The 20,278-nt window shown below is 32.8% G+C and overlaps 1 protein-coding gene across 1 annotated transcript; it reads right to left on the minus strand.

Annotated features, from left to right (window-relative positions):
- Positions 1-1,913: 1,913 nt before the first annotated feature.
- On the minus strand, positions 1,914-8,874 carry LOC132173368 (glutamate--cysteine ligase, chloroplastic). Its single transcript, XM_059584844.2, has 16 exons — positions 8,783-8,874; positions 7,141-7,418; positions 6,901-7,051; positions 6,655-6,762; positions 6,081-6,173; positions 5,504-5,587; positions 5,291-5,359; positions 5,137-5,207; positions 4,976-5,044; positions 4,514-4,607; positions 4,254-4,343; positions 4,092-4,172; positions 3,101-3,193; positions 2,939-3,019; positions 2,795-2,864; positions 1,914-2,238 (listed from the first exon to the last, which is right to left on the minus strand). Exons 2-16 carry the CDS (start codon positions 7,407-7,409, stop codon positions 2,150-2,152), a joined length of 1,512 nt encoding a protein of 503 aa, XP_059440827.2. The 5' UTR covers positions 7,410-7,418; positions 8,783-8,874; the 3' UTR covers positions 1,914-2,149.
- Between the last annotated feature and the right edge of the window lie 11,404 nt (positions 8,875-20,278).

Raw genomic sequence — 20,278 nt, forward strand, 5'->3', positions numbered from 1 at the left:
AAAATGTGTTACCGTTGACTGAGAAATGAAAGTTGTCACGAAAACCCACCATCCATGGTAGGATACAAGAATTGCAGAATGCAAGATATGCCCCACCAAATTATTTACCTCTGGGTTGTCCGAAAAGCTTCCATGGCCACTGTTGAATCGAAACAGAGGAAATTGTAAAACAGAGTATATGAATAAACGCATTAATGGTAAACAGGAAAGTTAGAGAATGGATGGCAAAGAATGCAGAAAAGTATGCGATTACCAATCATGTCCAAGAACAAAAATAGCCCAGAACATTGTTCCCTGAGCAACCCAATAGAATGGGTAAAAATCCAAGAATCGAAGTAGATTGCAGCAGCAACTGATGCAATAACCAGAAAGATATCCCTGAGAGCATAACTGAGAGACATCCAGGGATTCTTGACCCAACAATGCTTGGGAATGGCAGCTCGGATCTCAGCAATCTTAAATGGAGGCGGCGCACTTGGGTCGAAATCATCTTTTCCAGCTATCCCATGAAAGCCATTACCAAAGCCTCCTGCATTCTCCATCTCTTCAACCGCCGGTTCTTTCATTCGCAGGCCACCCCAAACCCCCCAAGGGGTTGGGGGGTGGCCATGGGTGGGAGCACCACCCCTGGCCATCCCTTCAATTATTTTTATTTTTATTTTTTATTTTTTTAATTTAATATTTAAATTAAATTAATAAAAATTATTATGTTGATGTGGTGAAACAGTGTATTTTAATTGGGACTAATAAGCATTACAAAATCTAACAGTAGGAATTTTATTGGCATTTCGATTAACCTAGAAAATAAAAATTCCAAATTAAATTAAAAAAAAAAAAAATCATAGGGATTTTGTAGTTTTGACGGGTTGACTCAGGGACTTATAATATAAAAATACTTGTGCTTTAAAATGCTTTCAAAACAAAGTTTATTTCAGTAATAAACACATTGTAATGGACTGAAAGTCTGAAATGGATGAAAAAGGAACAGGATGATGGAAATGGAAACTGTTTATAGAAAACTCAGCATTTCAATGATGCTTAAACCTTCAAAGTTCACAATGAACATTCTAAAATTTTTTTGATACCTTTACAATTCTCTAAGGAGTCTTATATAGACTCAGCTTACACTACTTGGGCCTAACTACTAGGCCTAACTAACAACTAATCTAGTAACAGAAATGGGCTATAATATATATCTACTTTAGACCTATTATATAATTTAATAGTTTTTTTTTTTAAAAAAAAAAAACAATCGATCCTCCCATGAGTAACCCTCTAATTTTCAGGATTGATTATAATGCGACAGAAACTCGTTTATAAGCACCCAAAACCCTATAAACTTGATCCTTAACCTATTTCTAACCCCACAAAGCCTCGGAGACTCCACTTATTCGAAAATACAGCCACAAGGGTGTGAGAGTGAAAGGGAAAAGTAGAAGAAGCCTGAAATTTACATTTTTTGTCATCCCCTAAGCCATGTTCGCGCGTGTTCATTTTCGCAATGTAAAGCGTACAACTTCAACGTTTCTTTTGTATTTAAATCCTTTAGTTTCTTCTTGTATTTTTTCATAGTCATGATGTTTAATTGTTGAGGTTGTCTTTTCATGACGAGATAATTTGTTTTTAAACAAAAATAGTTTACTCTCGGTGGGCTTCGAACAGCAGACCTCTATAGTTGCTCAAGGACTTACGCTTCAATAGGCGCTACGGAGCCAATCTATTGGGGTTCACAATAGTGAATTTCAAACACATATTAGTTTAATAGATTAGGTTAGAGAAAATTTTTCCAATCTATATAGTTTGGAGAAAAACTTTATCCTTAAGAATATCATATCTAAATATTTATATATCATGATAAAAATCAAATACCTATATGCATAAGAATATAATAAATGAACTTAGAATATTACTCATGTATAAATTTCCCTTCACATTCTTTATTAATGATCTTACTCATATTCAATGAGTTAGACAAGAGTATCGTGCTAAGGACATACAATACAACACGATTTATTTTTCTTGATTAATTGCAACTGTCGGATTGCAACCCAAGAACCAAGAAGTGTTTAAGGGAGGGCCAACAAAGGCCAAAGAAAACAACACGACCATAAACCAAAAAGGATGTTGGTGAACCTAATTCTTCAGTTGATCAATAGAGTAGCTCATGAAAGACAGGATCCACACATTGTCCCCACTTCCCCTGGTGCATCTCCAAAAGCTTCTCGGCAGGTGTCACTCCTGCCATCGGATCGATCACCACCCAACATGAACACATGACAAAATCATCATTATTCATTAAAACAAACAATGAAAGTGTTGTTAGAGTTTTAATTAAATGACTAAATTTAGTATTTTCTAATAGCTTAAAATTTGATACAATTGGTGATTTTAAGTTAAATATTGCAGTGGTGTTGGTGCTTTATTTGTTTGCCCAAAAAAACAAATTGGCATGAAATAAGTATAGTCTAAGGTTGAGGTCTACAAGACATGAATTCCACTAAATTCCACTAATTGCATGTACTAGAGCGTGGGTTCGAATCTCAGCAATGGAGAATCTCTACATATGCATGATTAGTATTAACCGCCTTGGATTCCCATTAATACTCTAGTAGGGTTGGGTCAGGCTATGGCTCAATCGGATTTGAGAGAGCACCTGCGGTTCCCACCGTTTAAGCCCCTCCTGTGTGGCTCCCAGCGGGTAGGTGCTAGTATAGTTACGTTCAGGTAAAATAGCTACAATTGGTCTACTATTTTTAATTATAAAAAATAAACATATAAAATAAAAAATAAGCACCTGTTTTTACCACCTCGGCCACCTCATCAAGGAACCCTGATTCCCTAAAGCCTCTTCTGTCCAAGCCATCCTGCAGAAGAAAAGATGTATAATGCCTTGAGTGATAACAACAACAAAAGCAATCATGCCAAACTAATTATATACCTTCGCCCACTTGACAACATCTTCAGCAACATGCCTTAGCAATCCATCCCGAAATGGTGTTTTTAGACCAATCTTAGGAACCTATTAAACAGAATTTTGCAGTTATGTTAGCCATCTTGATGATCACCATTTAATTTGCTTATTGTCTCATATTTGTATTACCATATTCCTCAACATCTCTCGTTCTTCCATGGTCCAATCAGCTATCAAGTCCAGAACATTTTGAAGTGAAACCTCATCATATAGTAAACCTACCTGACATTTATAAGAAAATAAGAATGAGCTGAAGTTAGTGGAATGAGAAAGTTGATAAAAAAATAAAAAAAAAAAAAAAATCTATGCAAGTTAGACATAGGGCATGTAACATGACTATTAGATATGTGTAACTTAAAAAATGGTAAGATAATTTTCATAATCACCCACCAAACACATTATTATTATTTATAAAGGAGAGTTGCACAATTTAATTTAAATACATCCACTAACAAGATTGTCAAGCCGTAAGTTGCGATTCCACCTAAAACCAGTGAGTGTTAAGGAAGACAAACTCAAGTCTTTTAATTCATTGACATTGCGCCCAACTAGTCTATTTGGTTTTAGGTGGAATGACAGCTCACGGTTCGACAAAAGTTATTAGTGGCAGGAAGTCATGGGATCGAGTTGCGGAAGCCTCACTGTGAGGAAGGGACCGACCTAAAAACAAGTCTGCAGAACACGATGTTGAGGTCAATAAAAGACTTGAGTTTGTCTATCTTAACACCAATTGATTGATTCTAAGTAGAATGGTCTGACAAAGATAATCTTAACTCTATTTTCTAAATCAAATAGAAAAAAATGTAATTTATCCTAATCTACCACTTTCCCTCCAAGTTTGAGAATGTATGTCATATAATACCAAATTGGAAAAAATAAATGCAAGTCGTCCACAACCTAGAGCTTTGGTGAACAAATATGCCAATTAGTCTTATGTTTTCACATGCGGATCTCTTTATTAGTTAATTTACTACGAACAAAGTGATAGTCTACTTCTATGTGCTTTGTACGCTCATGAAATACTAGATTTGTGACTATATGGATGAGCGCCTGATTATCATACAATACGATTATCACAAATTAGTTTAATGGATGTTTAGGAGATCATATAGGCCATTACCCAAAATGCTGGCAAAGCACTTAACATTGCCAAAGGCCCTGCATCAGCACCCCTCATCTCTAAGTATGTCTTCATCCGAACCTGAAGATAGACAGCAACTTATAGCTTAAGTTATAGGCACAAAAATCAAGCAAATTTGGAACTTTTCAAAGACTTAATCACCTCAGGATATAATGTTCCCAAATGATTCTCCCAATCATTGAGTGCTGGCAATTCACCCGGTAGACAAGGAAGTTTTCCTGCCATAAAGTCCTGCAAAACAGTACAATGGCCAACATTATATGTCTTGACCAAATTACAAGCTTAGGATGAAAGTATTCTCAAGATTTAGTAAATATTATATTTCTTTTTATAATATAAAAGAAGAACATGGCTACTGATGAAAGCCTTGTTATAATAAACTAGAAAGGATAGATGGAAACCCTGAATGACATTCCAGCACTGTCAATATATTTCTTTTTCCTGTAAATGTAAACCATTGGAACATCAAGAGCATAATCAACATACCGCTCAAACCTGCACCAAAAATTTAAGCACAAACAAAATGGTTCCATCAGATCCAATCAATTTTACTAACAGATAAAAACTCTACTAAAAAATGAAACAGCCCGCTTCAAGTGGTATGATATTGTCCGCTTTGAGCGTGAGCCTGCACGATTTTATTCTTCGGTTTACCCCAAAAACACCTCATACCCAGTAATGTGGGACGCCACAGAAAATTGATGTTGATGCAATAACAATAAGTAGGAAATAAGTTGCTTGATGATAACCCTTGTTGTGAAGAAAATTTATGTATATATGAAAATGTTTAGAACAAGAGACATTTGGACACTCAGAAAATAAAATGAATAATATTTTGAAAGTAAAAAACAAGATGAACTTACCCAAAGGAGTCATCAAAAACAAAGGGGAGCATGCCAGTACGACTTTTATCATGGCCAGTCCAGAAATGGCTGTTTAAACAAATAAAAATAAATGCAAAATCCCATGAGAAAAAATAATACTAATATACATGAAAGAAAGAACTTGAGTAACTTTTGGAAACCTTCTCAAGCTGAGATAACCATTTGGATTTCCTTCAGCAAAAGGTGAATTTGCAAATAGTGCTGTTGCTATCTGTCTTATTTATTGCACTAGTTAGATCCCATGGAATCATAAAGTTTTCTAGTAAAAAAATAATAGGGATAAAAGTTTCTCACAGGCTGCAAAGCAAGACTTGCCCGAAATTTCCTGATCATGTCAGCTTCTGAACTGTAATCCAGATTAACCTGTAAGATTTGAATTTTGATTTGCATCATTTCCCTTTTCATAAATAAAAGAAAAAAAAAATTCAATTATAAAAATTAGAGAGCCTTCAAGAGCATGCCTTTCAATATAAGCACATAAAAACGAAAGTGTAAAATTCATCTCACCTGGACAGTGCATGTTCTACGCAATGTATCGATTCCAAGTGGGCCAACTTTAGCAAGGTATCCTGCTAAAATCTCTTGATGTGGCTGGATCAAATTACTCTTATCATCAGTAAACAAGTTATCCAAATTCCCAAGAGGCTGAAACATATTAATATAGCAACACTAAAAAATGACACCATTGAAAGGTTGGGTGGTATAACAAGCAAATAGAAATAAAAAATTAAGGAGATTTGCATAATCCTTGTTCATAAAAAGTTTTAATTTTTTTTTTTTAATTTTTAAATAATAATAATCCTAGTCCATTAGCTTAGACTTTTGGGTTAAAGTGGTATTCAACTATGTATATTAATATTGTACTTTAGGTAAAAACTTTACAACCACTTTGTCTCCCAGCACTAATCTCTTGTTTGAAGATCACCTGGCATTCTTCATTTAGAATAATGAATTAAATTCCATCAATGAGGAAGTTTTCCTCATTCCATCTTAAATATCTTTCATTTTCAGCCAACTAACTAATTTGTGTTCTTCCATCAAACTTGAACAGTTGAACGGTTGAAAAGAGGTATACATTACATACCTTGGGCATTGTAGGCATGTCCTTAAGTCCCCCTTTGGGCTGGAAACCTATTCCTAAGAATCCAATTCCCATTTTTGTTGCAACAGCTTTTACCTATAAAAAAAAAAAAAAAAAAAAAAAAAAAAAAAATAGTTAATAGTTAAACAAATAAATTATGAAGGAATTGAAAACCAAATCACAAAAAAAAAAATAATAATTTCTCAATATTGAATCATCAAGTCTCTTACGGTATATGATAATAATCACAAGGAAGATATCATCAATCTATCAGTTAGTAACATATGTTAGAATAGTAAATAGTTGTTAGATGTTAGAGTGGCCCATTATTTTACAGAACGGATTGGGATTCCATGTTTTTGAAATTCAGGCAATCTAAGAAAAGAAAGTTATGTGGCCCAGTCTGGCTGTCCGAGGTAAGTGAACCCCGTAGCCCCCCTCTTTTAGGCTGCCCAAACTTTTATGTATTTCAGGCAGCCTAACAACAATGATCCTACAAACACATTAGATACTTGCTTTTTACAAGCTTGCCTCTTCATGCATATATATATGCTAGAGTATGATTATTTCAACTGACCTGACATAGGTGTGATTTAATCTCGGCATAAGTTTCATGTAATGTTTTGACAGGTGCACCGCTAAGCTCAAGCTGTCCACCACCCTCCAGTGATATGCTCTGCTTACCCTATTCCACAATCATGTACTGCTTTAATTAAGCCGCATATTAGAGAATAAATTTAGAAAGTCTTGTTGATATACAAAGATTTTAATACAAGTTCAACACTGTTTACAATAATAATAATAATAAAAGTAAAAAATTTACCTTTTTGAGTCCAATAAGGTTGTCACCTTCCATGACTTTGTCCCAACCAAATATTGCAGCAACATCGTTGAGTAACTCTTCTATTTGTTCATATGTTATGGGGCATAGAGTTCTCAACTGGAAACCAAACTTTTCATGCTCAGTTCCTATTCTGCAAGGTCCACATATATGCAGAAACAAATCATACAATTGACAAGTGTAGGTGAAAGTATATATAATTGGCAAAATGCAATTACATACCTCCATTCCTCCTTAGGCTTGCAGCCAGAGGCAAAGTAACCGACAAGATCATCTTTTGTTAGTGGCTTTGTAGGCAATACAGTGGCCTCGGTGGCAGTTGCTGGAACAATCACTTTATGCCCTTGTTTCCTTCCAACCCCAGTTTTAGCTAAATGAGGTGAGGAAGAAAAACCAACACAAGTTTCCTTCTTACTAGATGCCACCATATTTCTCTTCACGCCATAAGCCATGAAATGTGCTTGACCTGGTTGGGAAATTAGCAGTGCCATGCTACAATCCTAGCAAAAGAAACACATGCAACCTTGTGAGTTAAAACTCATGAAGCCATGATTACAACTTCACCATTAGGGTCGGGATCAAGTCGAGTAAACCCGAGTATTAATTGTTCAAATTCGACTAAAAAAAATTTATGTAAGATGGAGCTTGAGTTAATTAGCTATATATAGAAGGGTGTCCAAAGTTAGCTCAACAAAAATGAACTGAGTTCTAGCTCGGCTTGAGTTGGAGCAAAGCTTGAGTTAGATTCCTTAAACCAAATCCGCATTATGCTTAGGAGGAAGACGAGAATAGTTATGAGAGTGCCTATAATAGGTCAAGTACTATAGGAGTATCAGGTTTAGCCCATTCTACATTGTCTATATATGTGACTAATCCACAAGTCCATTCGGCACGAAATTAGATCAACGAAATTGAGATGATTTATTTTTTGGTCTAGATTTTGTCTTGTTATATCTAACCGTATGCGTGTTACCATGTCATTAACATTTTAAATGACATGGCACATATAAACCATTACATGCATGAAACTTAAAGTTTATTTGAGATTGCGTTTGACAAATAAAGCTTTTAAGTCAAAAAGAGTTTTTAGGCAAAAATTCAAAAATATATATATATATATTTTTTGACAATTTTTAAGTTTTTTAGACCTTTAAAAGGGTTTTTAATTTTTTTAATCAAACGCGTACTTTTTTTCAAACGAACTTTTTGAATGTTAAAACCACTTTTAGATTCTTCAAACATAATCCCAAATAGATCCTTAATCTAGATTATGAAATGGTTGTTCTCCATTTTACTCTAAATTAAAAAAGGACCCTAATCCACTCAACCCAACAAAACACACATTCATGCAATAAATTACTCTATTCAAGACCACAATCACAATCTGAGTCAAATTGTTTCAAAAGTACTCTTCTCTTAAAGAGGCGAGAACAAGCAAAAGTCCAAAACTTTATTCCAAATTCAATTTCATGCACTCGGTTGATAAGAATTAAAAAAATAAAAAAAGAACCTTTTATACGCCTGTTTGGTTAAGAGATCAAATAAACCATAGTGCTTTCATTTTTGCACTTTGCCGGCCAACTGACAAGCCAATAACACCTGCATCTATCTAACGGTGTACATTTCATCGGCTGCTTCTTGTTGTTTCCAGAACAAGACCACCCTGCCGGTGCAAAGGCTTGTCAAGGGTGGCTGGTTTCCGGCCAGACAAGGATTGATGATATCATCATCTTACATGTTCTGTCTTTGGGTTGTAAAGAGGAAGAGAAGAAGGCTGCCATGCACAAAGGCTTCCCTAGCTCCCTTTCATTTTCAGTTAAAACAATGTAAGAGATATATAGAGTAGAGTGAAACCCATTGGTACCTGCTAGCTGCAGAGAGGAAGGCTTCCCTTGTTAACCTTCACTTCAGTGCGTTGCTCATGATCAGAGGGTTGGAGGACCTTGGAGTAGTACTTGAGGTATATATATATATATATATATATATATAGAGAGAGAGAGAGAGAGAGAGAACGTGTAAGATTATATGCCTATTTATCTTGAAATATAATAAGTACAAATTAACATACACTAATTTTTGACAATTATGGATTTATGGTGATATCTTGTGAGAGTGTTGATCTAATGGGAGACATCATGACATGCCTCTTCATAACATGTCATGATGGCAAACTTCTCACTGTGTGAAGTTATTATTATGTGATCACCCATCACATTAATTCCCACTTATGTACACTATAATAGTGATTGATGGGATTTTCAATCGGATTTGTTTTACCTTTGGTACCAAAATTTGTAAGTGCCCATGCCAACTCTCATATGTAAAACTTACAGATTGGCGTTAAGACTGTAACATGGTCTTGTGCACGCTTTTGTCTTTTCCTAACCTAACAACACCCTTTACCATATGCTCTCCCACTAACATATTCGGGGTCACTTCATCTCACTATATTTCAAGTGAAAGACATCAACCCTCTGTGGTAGGGAATATAGTTCATGTGTAATGCCTGAAAAATTAAAGGATATACATAATAAATAGAATATTAATAATAATAAAATGTAAGGTAAAATATACTTTAGTTTTTTGAACTATCACCACATTTTCATTTATACCTCTAAATTTTAGAAAGTGGCATTGGAGCCCCAGCCCTAAACTACCACTGCATGCCAAATTAAACACTTTAACATGTTTCTACCCAAAATGTAGGGATATGCATTTGCTTTACACTCTGGCACGTTATGATTTAACTGTAGTTTACCATTATTATTATTAAATAATAATTAAGTTAAATAAGCTATATATACACTAATGTTTTGGTATAATTCTGATCCTAAGAGTATATGTTACCTAACATCTATTATGAAAGGTAGTATCTATTAGAATTTAAAATGTTTTTACATGATAAAGCACTGCATCTGTTCAGAAATGACTTGTTTTAAAAAAAAAATAAGAGAACGCAAAATTTTGAAATGAATGGCTCGCGTTACACACAAAAATTTGTCGGTTATCATTTACTTATTGAGCTGTGAACTTACTTTTTTCCACCCAAAAGATTGTGGGATTTTACCAATATAGTCACAATGGGAGAGAATGAGCAGTACTATCTGAATCTAAATTTCTATTCCTGAGGTCTGCTAAAGCCCTAAGGTTTTGAGGTATAACTGGATTTTGTAGAGATCAACCATAAATAGTTGTAGTTTTTATTAGGGGCACTTTTGTAATATTATGAACAGTATTGGGACTAATTGTAATGTCTCTTGATATTTATATAAATATGTTTGTTTAGTTAAAGATCTCGTGTTCAATTATCTCTTTTGGAATGTGAGTAAGTGGGAAAAAAATAAAAAATAAAAAATACATGCAACTTTCGCAGTGTGAATTACAAGTTACTGCAATAGTGCCACTAGCAATATGTGAATATTCTATTTATCTTATTAATTAATTCAGGGCATTACGGTCCACACCCATACCACCATGATGACTTCAGCCAAACACATATCACATGTGTCGACCTATTCTAAATTTTTGAACAAGTTCTAAGTCTTGAGGTTTTTCTCGATACACCTTATCGGTGACTTTACACTAGATGAGTATTAGTATTTACATCCATATGAACCATAATATCTATATCTCATTACTTTACATCCATATGAACCATAATATCCATATCTCATTAATGTCTCCTACGTTAAACAGATCAATATTATGTCCCACATAAAGGATTGCATAATCTCGTTCACCTACACCTAGGTATTTTTTAGACCACTAATACTACCGCAGTAATAAAGTTAACTTCAATTCAACCATCTTTACTATATCTTGAATATAGTAATAATCCACATGTCCCAAGATTGAAACCTTTATCACATTGAAAGAAGGTTGGTATTTTGGTAATCTTGACACCCCCTCCGTTAAGATTTAACAAAGAGGTTATATTAAAAAAAAATTAGAAGTTTTGATACACTAAATTAAGAGTTTTTGAACTTTAGAGAGTAATTGCAAAAGTGATGAAAATTTATAGAGATTAAGAGCATGTTTAGGATTGTGTTTGAGGAATAGAGTTTTTAAGTCAAAAGCACTTTTTGGCAAAAGCTTCATTTTTAAGCTTTTATTAAAAGTGTGTTTTGACTATTTTTTTGTTTTTTAGACCCTTAAAAATGTTTTTAATTTTTTTACTAAATGAGTTTTTTTTTCTTCAAACAGACCTCTTTGAGTGTTAAATATACTTTTAGGCCTCACAAACGCAATCTTAAACATGCCTTAAGCAAAGTTTTTCCAATTAATTAATAACATCTAGATGGACTCCATCTTTACAATACTGTATGTTGAGTTTACATTCCTCTCATGATTGCGAGTCAATGCTATAAACAAACTCGATTTTAATTATTATATGACTGTAGTTTATAGAATAATAACTTACATTAGTCCAGTTCAATGTATTCCAAATACACTGACATATCAATCAGAAGGCGTTCTCTCAAAATCAATTGAGTCATAGCTTAATTCAACTCCACTAAGACATCAATAGTTTCTAAGGTGACAAATACTAATTAGGCTTGTGTGAGTGGTTTTCTATTACGGAGAGAGTTGAATCCAAGCTTTAGTACGTGCCTAATCTCATAAGGATTATCTTAATGTTGAAGAGATAAACGGTTTTGAGAGTTTTTACAATAGTACATTAATATATATATTTAAACACCTTTCTAACTTAAAAGCATAAGTTAATGAGCTTGTGTTAACTTAGTGTATGTTAACTGTTAACTTTTTTTTTTTTTATATTTTTTAATATGAGACTAAAAACTCATGAATACGCTCACAACACTGAATACCCTGCACGCGGGCGGCGGCTAAGTGATGTTTGATTTTGTCTTTGTTGGTCCTCCTACACTACTCTTCATTTAAACCTTTTTGCAAGTGGCTAGCTTCATCATGAAAATTTATACGTGTAAAGGGTTTAGATGAAGAGTGGAGGAGGAACAAAGACAGACAAATATCATTCAATTTGGCTTTAATAAAGGGTTCAATAAAGACAAATATAAAAATCAAATTTATACGTGTAAAGGGTTTAAAAAAGATAAACATCCGAGAGCAATAATGAAAGCTTTTTAAGTGTTATCCGACCACAATCATTGTTTCGATTGATCACGCACGTGATTATAATTAATATTATATCATGAATCATTTTTTTACTGAATACAGATCAAACCACTTGTTCAAAGCATGTGATTATAAATAATGTGTAATTAATATAAAATTACTTAAAAAACAGCATTACTCATAATTAATATTCTATCATGAACCACGTGCGTGCTTTATAGGAAATATGATGAAGGTTTGCTCTTAGGATATCTTGCTTTTTATTTTTTTTAATGAATAAAAAATGTATAACCACGAAACAAAGCACGCACGAAACAAAATGGATATCTTGCTTTTTTAATGAAGATATCTTGCTTTCAAATCAAGCTTCCTCTTTTAATATTATTTCAATATTCTCATAATATTATGATAAGATTTGTTTTTTTTTTCTTTTACTTGATTCACCATAGATATATATACCCTCCAAAGGTTAAAAAGTATTTCTTTAAAAAGATTTAATGAGAATGAATTATTCTAAGTCTTAGATCTAAGCATTTTAGTAAAGAGATACTAAAATAAATATACTCTATATTGAATTCTAAGAGTATAAAGTAGGAACTCAATGAATTAACTAAGATGCAGTTGAAAAAAAATAAAATTATTTTGATTTTATTTCACTATGTATATTTCAGGGAGTGTTAACTGCAATTTTAAGTAGTAAGAAGGCTCTTGTGTAATATATAAATAAACTATGATAAAGTGTAATTATACTTTTATAGTAGAATAAAATATAATTAATAATAATTTTAGGTTAATTATAAGACAAAATAAATAAATAAATAAATAAAAAGTGTCCAAAACCTAATAGAACTAAGATTTTATTATTTTTCCTAACATCCCTTTGTGGGTGGAGTATCAATTCCCACTTCTCAATGAATGTCATCTATGAGAGGTTCATAATAATGAAGTCACTCCCCCAATGATTCATGATTCCTTTCTATCCACACTTGTCTCCAAGGTTTTGATCAGAATTCCAACTTAATTTATTGCAGAAAGCATTGTGAAAAAGGTTATTTTGCAGTGAGACTCAAACGTTACAATTTGAGTTAAAAAAGGCTTGGTTAAATCTAAGCCATTCAACATATTAACAGCAAATGTTTTACTACAGCACAGAAGTCGATTCTCTTGCACACAACTTAAGAGCATTTACATTGTCAAAAAAATGCTCTATATTCAACTAATTATTTTGATTAAAATTTGATTAGCTGCCACAGTTAACTGCTGCAGTACTCAGCAAGTCATATAAAAAATAAATAATAATTATTAAATATTTAATCTCATTCCCACAACTCATTGAAAATAACCAAACAAAAGTGAGGTATCATACGACTGTATCACTGCACAAAACATGTGAGCTTATATTCTTAGACAACCGCTAGTCAGCAGGAGTCATGTGCCGACCCACGACTCCTCTGATAATTCTCACATGCATGACTTACAAATGTCGGCAATTATATCTTACACACGAATTCGGCTTCTTTCCACCACATCGATCTGCTGTTAAAAATTAAAATATTGAATGCCACATATTTAAGATTAAGAGAGGCATTATTATTATTATCTAAAAGGCATCTTTACAACTGTCAAAAAAAAAAAAATCTATTCAAAATAAAAAATCAAGAAAAGGTGAAATATATCTTTACCATTGAAAGAGAAGGTTGTGGTAATGGAATTTTTCTCTTTAACTTAATAATTCTACTTTTTTTAAAAAAAAAATATTTTGCTTCCACAACCTTATTCTATCATGTCTTGTCTTACTATTTATTCTATCATCTCATATTTTCTGAGCCATTGTTCCAAATGACTATATATTCTCTTGTTGGTGCAAGAACTTTTAGTGACCTCGTGACCATCTTTTAAGGAGTTCCTGTCAGAATAAATCTGTTATTGTTCTATAGTATATATAAATAAATAACAATGTCATACCTTTAATATTCTTATGACAAGCTTTCAATATCTACCTCCATCAATCTCCTATAGATGTCTAAACATATGGAATAAGACTGTGTTTTGTGTGTGGAGAAAGACTATTACTCTCAACCCTAATTTTCACATAATGTCCTAGTGATGCTTAATGAGCAAACTTCACTTACATATAGGATGAGAGTAAATGGCTTCCTCATGTGTCCACAAAATTGGCTCATCCCATTATGGGTCCAAAACAAAACAAATGACTATGCTAGTCCACCTAAAATGAATAAATACAACAATCTCCTACTTGGACAGCATAAGACATTTAACCACAAGATAAACACAAATAAGCATTCTAAACACACAACTTGATCAAAATGTATTTGCAAGTAACAAGTTAGAATACACCGATAGGATGCATGACATATAACAAGTACTTACAATCACGTGACCCTGAAAAATTGAATACAAGTGTAAGACACAAATAACACAAGTCCACTTAGACTAATACACAATGTCTCACCAAGACTCACACACAATGTCTCGTATCACAACATCAATGCCATAGTTAACACAAATCCACGCAAATGGTAGCACAAAAATACTCATGATATAAGCAAGGCACATAACTCTCACAAACTTAATAGAACAAAAGACTCTAACAATCCCATATAAGTCGCATGCTCCTGAAACACTATAGAAGCCAAATACCCGTGGTCAGTAAGTTCGCCAACATATGTTCTGTGGGAGTATACATAACTCAAATGTGAGATTCAACTAACTTTCTCTCTAGAAATGAATACTTTTATGCCAATATGCTTGTATAGCAAGGAGTTCTTAGTATTCCGAGAGAAAAAAAAAATTGCTGCAGATATAATTCAAAATATCTCTAACATCACAATGGCATCTAGACTACGTAGCCCTGAGATAAAATTCTGCAGCTATGTATCCTGACACTAGTCAAGCTAGATACATAATAGTTGAGAAAGCTATAAGTGTTTGTATGACACTTTTCCAGTAATAGTTCTTCCCACCATCACAAATACACTACCTGGACAACCAAAACAATCGGCATCACAATATCCAACTACATCAAGAATGTGGATTACCGTTACGTTGGTACAAACTCCTTAACACTCCTGCAAGTACCTTAGTACTTCTTTGCAGTTTTCAAGTGACTCAAGTATTTACCAAGTACATCAACAATATAATCATATGATTTTATGTACATACTTAAGTGCACATCAAGCTACACACAGTTAACGCAAATATGATTTCTTGGTTATCACATTTTCATAATATGTGTCTTTCCAGGAGAGACATGTCAGGATCACCAAGGATTGAGGATGTCACAATAAATTTTTGATGCATGTGAAAACAGAATATGCACTCATAAATATTCTCATTCACCAAATAGTAAGATTTTTACCTTACACACATGCTAGAGTTCGCAATACGCATTGCACTCTTATACATTATTTTAATCTCAAATTCATGCTAGAGTCTGCAACACATAATTAACTCTTACGCATTATTTTTATCTCAACTCCATGCCATAGTCCATAGTACACAATGGACTCTTACGCACTATTTTTGTCAAAATTCTATGCTAGAGTCCGCAGTACAAAATAGACTACTATGCATGATAAAGCAAAATAATTAAATATAAAAACTTAAAATGACCGGCTATCGAAAAGATAGGACTAGGTAACTAAGTGCAAAGTATTTAACTATTTTCTTCGTCGTCCCAAGTATCCTACCAAATAATAATTTACCGATAGGGCAAAGTAATTATTCGTATGGACCTTAGTATAACAGTTCACAAAATAATAATCCAGCATATATTTATTTATTCATTTTGAATAATACCCAATAAAACCCGATAATTTATCATGGTTGGTCTCACAATAGGCAAGCACGTAACCACTTAAAATCATTTATTTCGATGTACAACATCATCCATGTTGAACAACAACAAAAAACTCAAATAATTTATCATGATTAGTCTCCCAATAGGCGGGTATATAAACACTCAAAATCATTGGTTTGGTCTACAACAATAATATCCACATTAAACTAACGGTTCTTTTATCACAAAATAGATATCATAATAAATGCATGTAGTTTAACGTCAATTGGAAGATAATAGAAAATCACAAATATTGCTTCCAATTATAATCAAAATGAACATTAGTCATAAATTGTATATCTCATTTTTAAAAAAAATAAATAAATAAAAATCCTTCTCTTAGGTAAAAGTGAAAATGATATCCATTTATTTGTCTCATTTAGTTCAGAAATATTTTGAAATAACTCATTAAAATGATTACCAAGTGCACCTTTACAATGATAAAGACACAACATATTGAATAATTATTTGATAATCATTATAAAAGATTCTAGACAAAAATTGATTTTGTTCATTTAAACAAGAATTTTATATTTGCAAATAATCTCTAGATTTACACCAAGATATCTTTCAAACAAGCTAGAGATTTAACCAACGGACACAAAATAATATTAAATCAAAATAACATAAAAATCGTAGCAACCAGCCAACCACCAAATTACACCACATGCACGGCATCATTGAATTACAATAAGGACAATGATGCATCATGTATTAAATATGCCGATGCTCTCAAAATTCGCAAAACACTTTATTGAATTAACAATAACATTCAACAATTTATTGCAGTTAGTCCCACGATAGGTGAGAGCATAACTGGTCAAAATCATCAATTTTATTTGTAACATAATTATTCGTTCACAAAAAATCATTTATTAAATTAACAATAAAATCCAACAATTTATTGCAGTTAGTCCCACGATAGGTGAGAGCATAACTTGTCAAAATCATCAATTTTATTTGTAACATAATTATTCGTTCACAAAAAATCATTTATTGAATTTACGATAAAATTCAACAATTTATTACTGTTTGTTTCACGATAGGTGGGAACATAACTAGTCAAAATCATCGATTTTATACACAACACAATTATTCATATTGTTCAAAATTCCTTAATCTCAATAGGAATGCATGTATATAAATTTCACAAGCAATAATACATGCACCGTTTATTTATTTATTATAACACATGCCTTAAAATCAGTATTTGTTCATAACCAAATATTTCAGAATCACAAATCTAATTAATAATGTATACAAAACAATACGTATATATAAAATAAGTTGATATTAGTATTTGTTTTCTTTAATATAATACTTACCCTTTTATTTTCATTTCTCAATATGGGACATAACACTCACACGTGCATTTATAACAAATCTCTCATTCACATGTGAGTTTCTTTTACATTGACTCAATTCTCTCTTATATGTGAGTCATTTTACAAATCATAGAGTGTCACGTATACAAGAGTTATACCAATAGCATTTTATCGACTGATAGGCTGGAACCAAAGTTTTATAAGAAAATATATAACATACTACTCCCATAAGATGACACATCTCCAAGAAATAATACTTAAAATCTCTTGGGTCAAAAACGCTTGTTGTCCATGACAAAGGAAATAAAAAATTTTGAATTCTATGTTCTACATTTAACACACATGCAGGAAATTTTCAATTTGTGTGCCATAAAGCTTACATCTTTATGTTGAACATAAATATACTCTTTAACACATTAACAATTTATGCTTGACAAAAAATATTTCAATCAAAATAAACATCACATATGATTGAAATAAATATCAATGGAGTTGTCAAAGCCCTCATTTTTAGGGATAAAAATAATATGTATACTCAAAACCATATGTATACATAAAAAACAAAACAATGTGTATTTTCACAAAATAAAACACATTGTTGAAATAAATATTGCACAAAAAACTTATCAATCTCAAAATAAATACCGCAATTGAGACAAATCTCCTTTTCGCCAAAATCCTCATATCCAATAAAACCAAGTTTATAAAAAATATAAACAACTCATAGTTGGACATAAAAAGACATGAATCTAGGATAAGTTTACACAGATTTAATCTTTAACTGTTTTGTTTGATAAATATGTAAATTAATGTCAAAGCAAAAGTCTCATCACTCCATCACATATGCACACATTGTTGAAGTTCACACATAACTCTATCACATGTCTATCTTTAGCAATCATAAACGGAAACACAAAGATGGCTACTTTGAACAAGTCGGTACAAAACTCAAATCCATAATTCAAGAAAAGTCATTGCTAAAACTGCCAAATAACCCATAAATGCATGGCAGATGCCAATATAGTGTTGAGAAGAATACAGAAGCAGGGAGCAATTTACTACATGACTCCAAATTCGGTCAGTCTTTATGAATTGATTGTGCACTTATTCTGCTCAAACCTATTCCACGACAGAATTATGGTCTGAGAATTATATAGGACCCCAAAACAATAGTTTGGATAATAGAAAAAGCTTGTTTCTTCTAATTTTTTCTTTTAGAAGTTTACGACAATCCATTATCAATTTGGACCCAGATTCAACAAATCCATTATCACCAGTAATCTCATACACCCAAAACGCAAACAATCTACGATTCATAATCGAAAAACAAAACCTACCAAAAAAAAAAAAAGGCGGCAGATTAAGCGACTTACGAGTATTTGGCACCAAAAATCAGGATTTTTCGAACGGTACACTTAGATTACCCATAGTAGTGGCAGCGGCAAGGAATTCAAACCCACTACCACCTCCACTCGAAATCAAATCTATTTCGTTCACAATATTTTTCAGATATATAAAAAAAATTAAAAAAAAAAAAAATTTAAAAAAAATCAATCTAAAACGAGATTTATTACAGCCATGAAGAAAAGAAACAGAGGCTCTGATACCAATTGTTAGAATAAATCTGTTCTTTCTCCATAGCATATATAAATAAATCTAACAATGTCATACCTTCAATATTCTCATGACAAGTTTTCAATATCTACCTTCATCAATCTCTTGTAGATGCCCAAACATATAGAAGAAGACTGAGAGAATATTACTCTCGACCCTAATTTTTACATAATGATCTAGTGAAACCTAATGGGCAAACTTTACTTATATATAGAGTGAGAGTAAATGGCTTATTCATGAGTTCACAAAATTGGCCCATCTTATTATGGATCCAAAACAAAACAAATGACTATGCTAGTCCACCAAAAAAAAAATACAACAATTCTTCTACAAAAGAATGTAGAGACCGTAAAAAAGCCCCCGATTGATGCTCAAGTCAGTAAAATGCTCTTTCTGAGAGAGTAAAGTTAGATAAAATGATTAAAGTAGATATTGTGTGTGTATATACCCATATGAGTGAGAGTGATTGCATGCCTGATGGAGGGGTCTTGCCCTCTATATATTGGTAGGGTTTCCACCCTTCTAGCCTAGCTAGGACTCCAAGGGCCTCCAACTGAACTTCTTGACAAGGGAATATAAGGCCATTAAGGTGGTTTCTTGTGTGGGAGGTTGTTATACGACCTGACGAGAGAGGGAATCGACTGTGGTGTGTCCTATTGAGACGAAGGTGCATGCTATTGTTAGTCTCTACTCTCTAGACTTGGTGTGAACTCGACCGCCGGGCTTGGTCTTAACATGGTATTGGCTTAAGTGGTATGTACATCTCTTAAGGCCTCTTAGGGCTTCCTAGTAGTCAAGCCTTAAAGGCCCATTGGTATCGGTGACCTCCAATAGCCCTTCAATTCCTCAAATAGTTAGCTCGTTGACAAGTTCATAAAAACTCTTTTATATTTAATATAATTTTGTTATTATATTATAATACTAAAATCATAAAATTCTTATGTAAACTTTTCATTTTAGGCCCCAAATTATATTAGGCTACCACAATAAAAGAGAGTTAGTGTAACACCCTCGCGTAAGGATGACACGCATAAATTGAGAAATAGTCCAAATTTTTTATTGGTAACGATTTAGGAAAAGCACTAGTTATATATGTATTATCATCTTAAGAGGATTAGTCAATTTTAGAACTTCCTTAAAATCACTTATAAAGCCCAACTTCACCTACCCTTAAACCTTTGACGTCCTCGTCAAAGCCACATCATGCAATGCTCCTATATTACATGACATTACTAGGTGGCTCTAGCACTGTTTGTAACGACCCAGTGAAAATTATAACTACATCTGCACTATCACTTTAAAAAAATTAATCAATTTAAAGGTTCTTTACAATTACTTATAAAACTCAATTTGACATAGTAAGCAAGTAACGTGAAACTTAGTATCCCTCTTGCAGAATTGTGCAGCATTGTGAATAAAGTGAAAGCACAGTAAACACTCACAAGCTGAAAAGAGAATGCTTATG

The sequence above is a fragment of the Corylus avellana genome, chromosome 3, assembly GCF_965113065.1.
Source record: "Corylus avellana chromosome 3, dhCorAvel1.hap1.2, whole genome shotgun sequence".
In the NCBI taxonomy this organism is placed as follows: Eukaryota; Viridiplantae; Streptophyta; class Magnoliopsida; order Fagales; family Betulaceae; genus Corylus; species Corylus avellana.